At 40.6% G+C, this 6166-nt stretch overlaps 1 protein-coding gene across 1 annotated transcript; it reads right to left on the bottom strand.

The window, feature by feature from the left end:
* Window positions 1-1547: 1547 nt before the first annotated feature.
* LOC144088275 (uncharacterized) lies at window positions 1548-3475 on the bottom strand. Its single transcript, XM_077618600.1, has 6 exons — window positions 2917-3475; window positions 2750-2844; window positions 2639-2683; window positions 2244-2468; window positions 1716-1829; window positions 1548-1583 (listed from the first exon to the last, which is right to left on the bottom strand). The coding sequence occupies exons 1-6, from the start codon at window positions 3473-3475 to the stop codon at window positions 1548-1550; spliced, it is 1074 nt and encodes a 357-aa protein (XP_077474726.1).
* Between the last annotated feature and the right edge of the window lie 2691 nt (window positions 3476-6166).

The raw sequence follows: 6166 nt of genomic DNA, 5'->3' as shown, positions 1-6166 counted from the left end.
TACATCATAGGTACAACTTTTTTTAAATACATAAATATATTACACTAATTGAAATGCTATATTCTACATTTCCAATCAAACCCCAGCAAATGATTGTTGACAGCTCCTTCTACTTGAAATGAATTGGACATCACTGAATAAGTGGTTTAAAAAAAATTCTAATATGGGAGCATGTAGACTTTTCATGATGTTTCTGCTGCTATGTCAGGTTTTCTTAGTGCAATTAAATTGTATATATAGTAGTTGCTGAATGTCAGCAAAAATGTTTAGGTGTCAGGTTCTTATTTTAAAAAAATGCTGCCCATGTGAGCTTAAACACAGGCTCATTACTCTCCTTCCCCCTCATTTGATAATGATCTCTTCCCTAGATGAACATCATTCTTATTGGCTGAGTCATTGCTCAGTCTATCACACTTCCTCCCGCTGGGGTGGTAGGAGAAACATTAGTGCGGTTCGCTCACTAGTTACTGGGAAGGGAAGCATAAATATCCAACTTCTGGACTTGTTTTCATTGTTTTTGGACATACTGAGGCCGAGGCGGCTGTGGCTGGAGTTGTGGTGCAAGGCATCCCCAGTTTAGCAACCAGTCATATAGTACTTGTTCCACCGAGTTGGGTATGAAATATGTATTCTGTGCAGTAAGTATAATGAAGAGGCATCTGAGAAATAATAGAGAAAGTGACTGTTAGTTGGTAGCCAGGGATCAAATCACGATCCCCAATCTTTTAATGTCATGCTGACTTCATTTCTATTGACATTTGACCGAGAGTCCATAGATTTTCATGTCTGTTGCTATCAATAGCAATAAGTTAAGGTAATTAGATTAGAATCCTAGTGTTAGATTTAATGACATTTGACTCATTGTTGGCCATTGGTTGATTGTGCTTTGTCAGCTCTCCCACCTCAAATGGATTGGGCATCTGTTGCTGTCATTGATAACCAATGAGATGAAAATATTGTTTTTAAACATAAGTGTGGATGCCTTCATCGCCTTAGTCATTTTGAAGTGATTTGCTGGAAGTATCTGTTTTTTCCTTGTGCCCAAATGGTGCGTTGATTGTGATAGTGTTCCTCCGGGAAAATCCTGCTCCTTCCAACTACAACACTGTGTTTCTCACACAAATGTAACGCCCAAACTTCAGTATATTTCCAGTGCCCTCTAGAAACGGTGAAGCTCTTTATCCTTAATCATGTAAGCCATGGGTGTTCTTGCATCTGCTCCAAGGTGGCTCGCTTCTCCGGATCCAAATTCAAGCATTTCCACAAGAAATCTTCGCATTCTGACAGCGAATCATAAAAAAAAAATAGCTGTTGCCATCCATCACTTTCATCAACAAGTATTAGAGAAAATTTGTAGAGCCCAGTCTTGTTAAAGACACATTTTCAGGTCTTGGATTCGCCTAACTCACCTTCTGATAAAACCCGGTTCAGTCTTAGCATCTGGGAAAGGAACATGTGGGTGTCAAAGCGCTTGGTTCCAGCCATCAATTCAAAGAGCAGCGCGCCCAGGTGCCACACAGTGGTTGGACCGGCGGTGTATGTCTGTCTTAGAACATACTCTGGAGGAGCATAACACATGGTGCCTATGAAGACAAGAGAAAATAAAAATGAGGACATCTCCACTTGAAAAAACTGGAGTCATGTGTCCTACCGTTATAATCCCGGTATGGCTCATTGCTGGCAAAGCAACTGCAGCCAAAGTCAATGATTCGCACGCGGGGGACGCCAGAGGTGGCTTCTAGAAGAATATTTTCTTGCTTCAAATCTCGATGGAAGACATCCACCGCGTGCATATTGATAGCTGCCACAACCAGCTGTTTCATGATATTCTGAAAAGAAAATTCATTGATTATTTACTGGGTTGTGGCATTTTTTTCCTGCAGTTCAGAAGTGTACGCTTTCTAGATCAGGGGTGGGCAATTAGTCCGCTAAGTGCCCCAGTGAGTGCAAGTTTTTAGTCCAACCGAAGGATACGACACCCTTTTCACCAATCTTGTGTCTTAAATAAATCACTTAATTGCCATCCGGTGCTGCTTGTTTCAGCAAAAAGCTCATTGGTTAATCTGCCTTTGTTGCATTGGTTGGAACAAAGACCAGGACCCACTGCGGCCCTTTATGGACTAATTGGCCACTCCTGTCCTAGATGAATGTTTAGCAATGGAAGTGCAGGATGGCTTAAGGATAATAGTGAAAAGCCAAGTCAACAATTTTTTAAAGAAATGCCTCGTACAGTGTTTCCGTACCTTTGCCTCACACTCTGGCAGTGCGCCAAGCCTACATCTCGTGATGTAGGTAAACAGGTCCACAGAAGGGACCGGTCGCTCCATGACCAGCACAATCTGATGCTCCAGGTCGTACTTGTTCAACAATGACACAACCGCAGACTTTCCATCAGAGTTCTTTCTGATGGATGCTTGTACCATGAGCACCGCCTCAATAGGATAGTGCGTCTTCAATCCGTTGATAGTCTTTTTAAAGTGGAGAAAAAGTTGAAAAAGTATGAAATGCAAAAGTCTAATCCCCAGAGGATTCCCTGTAGTTGTCGTTAGGTTAGATTAATCTATTTAAACTTGATCTAATATCGATCTCGTAAGGTGTAGAAATGTCCGGGTTGGTGATACAGAAAAAAAACACTCACCAATGGAATACTTTTTACCTCTTTGTGTATGTATTTAATCGCCACCTGTCGGAGAAAATTATCAATTTTGTAAGCATAGCTACATTTTCCAGACGTGGAATTGATACTTACTGGAAAACAGTCACTTTTCCTGTAACCAGCGTAAACCGATCCAAAGCCGCCTTGACCAAGTTTGTTGACTTGCTGATATTTCTGTGCAAACAATTCTACGGAGAGTGTTCAATTGAATGCGTCACTGTATTACGTTCCGTACTTCCGATTACAAATTGTTAACTTACCTCGATTGGTTGCAGCCGGTTGGTAGGTTGAAAACCCTTTGAAGCGGGATGCACTAGTATCGCTTTTCTTCCACGGCAGCGTTTCAGCGGGTATTTCATTGGGCTTCTTTGAGAGAGTTTCTAATGAGTTGTACTTTATAATAGCGTCTCTGATTCTCAGAGAAGCTTTTGTGCTTTTACCGCTCTGGTTTTTGAAGACGATGTCTCTGCTTTTGCTTGAACATGTCCTTTGAATCTGTTCATCTTTGTTCAATGACATAGTTTTCTTGGTGAATGTCTCTGGTTTTGTGGTACACTTTCCCTTAGGGCTCAAGAGTCCTACACATGGTCCACTTGCCATTGACTCTAAGGGTCCGAGTTCTTTATTGGACTTTCTCTTTGTTCTAGTCATTGGTGATTTGGGGTGTCTATCTGTTTGCTTTTCCGTAAATGTCTCTTGTTTTCTCGGGCTTCCTGGTAAAGGAGCAGATTTTTCAGGCTGCCCGTTGCGTTTAAATCTCAGTTTCTTTTGAGGCGTCTCTGCAGTTGAGCCAGACTTTCTCCTGGGACCCTTGGACATCCTAGCCTTCGCTGCTCCCGGAGTTGGTTTCCCTCTTTGCCTGGTTGTGCGTGTCTCTGTTTCTCTGGCGCACTTTGCTCTCCTCTTTTTAATAATCTTTAAGCATCTTTCAGATGGCTTCTTGCTTCTGCGATGCTTTTTTATACATGCTCTTGTCTTCTTTTTAGACCTCTTGGAGCAGTCCGTCGGAGTTTCTGGTTTTAAATTGGACGTTCTTGTAGTCATTCTAGAAGGTATAACTTTCGCATGTCCCCCAGTCTTTCCACTCCTCTGCTCTGTTTTTCTGTTCAGCATTCTCCTCCTCACTTTAGCTTGTACAGGCTTAGCAGACATTTGAAGGCTCTGCCAAATCTGCTTCTTCGTGGAGTTCTCTGCTTTTGATTCGGCTTTCCACGGGGTCCCCCGAACCAGTACAGAATCACCTTCTACTTCTTGCGGTTCGCTAGTGTTCAGTATCACGTCACAGCGACACAATGCAATTCTCCACAAAGGTGATCATTTCTTTGTTTTCTACCATTGATAAATATAGAACAGAAAATGATAATTTGAACATGTTAATTCATAAAATGTACCTATTTAGTTCATATAAAAATTGCATGTAAAACACCATTAAATGTGAATTGGCAGGTCTAGATTGCAAAAATGTACAAGGTGTTGCAACTCACCCGAGCGGCTGTCAAAGGAAGGCACATCTAAAATTTGAAGGCCGTCAACGTCCATGTTGTTTCATGGTGTATGCAAAGCGAGAATTATTTTTCAGTAGAAGGAATTTCATTCGTAGCCAAAACTTTGTGTTCGGGGCTTCCATTATTGAGTGGTGACACAATAGCATCAATGTCACCACTAGTAGAAGGTGATGTCATCAAAGACAAATAAAGTCGTGCGTTAAATGCCCCGGCTTAAAACCAGTGATGACAACATAAAGAATGATGTATTTTTCAGAAGTTACATAATATTTAGTCAGAGTAGCACACTTCTCTGCTGCCATTGACAGCGGTAGATGTGCAAACCATTTTGCCTGGGAGAGCTGAGCTGTACCCAATGTTTGATTCTGCTAAGTATTCTATGTTATGAGAAATACAGCACCGCAATCTAGAAATGTCCCATCAGGTGATCTGCTTGCATCATGTTTTGCGATGTAATATAGTATAATATTTTTTATATGGACAATTTCAGTGCTACAGTGTGGGAGAAATAGACTAAAGAGCTCAAATGATTGATTAAAAACCGACAATTTCAATGATTTATTTATTTTTCCCTCAAACGGCAGATTTTTTTATTTATTAGACTATAGTTAATAGTTGCTGTATTATAGAGAATTGGCTGAGATGTTTTATTATTAGTCTGCTCTAATTCTCTTGCTTGGGGAAGAGTATTCTTGGCAGAAAATCAGGGTGGCAAATTTGGGTTTTAATTTTGATACCATTAGAGTTTTGTATTGTTGAAGGTTGAAATATCTTAGTTTGGATTTGGAAGGCATGAATGTTAATAGTCTTGACATCAATATCCACACTGGTGGTTTTATCTGGAATATTTTGTTTGTGAAGAAGGCTGCAAAGCTACTTTTCCATAATTATGCAATCATTAAACAGCAGTTCAGGAGAAACTGATGGTGGCCAGTTGTTAGTCAACTATATACCAAAATTGTATGCAGGCATAATTTCTGTTCCTATGAATGATCTCTGAAAAACATGATTGCCTCGCATTCTCCACTTTTGAAATGTAATTGCAGAGATTCTTTATAAATGCTGAGATGTACCAAAAGTTGCCTTATTTCTGTACTTGGACCATAGTGGCATTTCCCTCTCTTAGAGCATGTTTTCTTACGAACTGTTTCCCAATCACATTCCCTTTTGCAAGTGCACTCAATCTGAAATAAATAAGTTTTGCACAAAGGTGTCACCACCTGTGATTCCATGCGATTATTTACACATAGTTGAGGCACACAGCGATGTTCAAAACAGGACATCCAGACAAAAACAGATTCCAAATAGCTTTAGAAACACAATCTCTGCTGTCCTGAGTGACCCTTTTGGGGTAAAAAAAAAAAAAAAGTATGTTTACTGAATAAGTAGCACAGTGACATTAGGGGCAGCATAACTTTGTGAAGCCTGGCCTGCCCTGTAACCACTGGCCGGCATTGCATAACTTTCAGACTGTGAGTTTATACTGCAAAACACGCATCTAAGCTTTGGCACAAAGAGGAACAAGAGTAAATAAAATAAATAACATAACCTTGCCTGTGATCTTGCCCTTAAAGCTGCTGAAATATTGCCGTTATTACAGATAAATTGGATTCATATTTTCCTGAGTCTAGCACCTGCTCTTTTCTATACATTTTTCACCCTGGCATTATATGGTATAGGCGCTCGCTACAGAAGTGTTGAATATGAAATCTAAAAGTAACAGCAAAGTCAGCAGAGTGGACGTATTGCAGGAGTTAGCAGTTTTGTTGTTATTTCTCTCGGGGTATAGTGGAAGATCAATGGAGCAGTGGTGTGAAGGGAAGTCAAGTTCTCTGTATTGACGGTTACCCCACTTGACCAGTTGTTGAAGCCTATTGATCCCGTTTAGTGCACTTCTTAACAGACAGAAAAACTGTACAATCTAAACCCGGCACATGGAGAAAAGGCTTGTTGAACGGGCTGCCATTGACAGCGATAGACATTTGAACTAAACATCCATCAAAGG

This window comes from Stigmatopora argus, chromosome 14 (assembly GCF_051989625.1).
Source record: "Stigmatopora argus isolate UIUO_Sarg chromosome 14, RoL_Sarg_1.0, whole genome shotgun sequence".
Taxonomy (NCBI): domain Eukaryota; kingdom Metazoa; phylum Chordata; class Actinopteri; order Syngnathiformes; family Syngnathidae; genus Stigmatopora; species Stigmatopora argus.
Note: the sequence above shows the minus strand (reverse complement) of the source record. Positions and strands in the feature narration are given on the sequence as shown.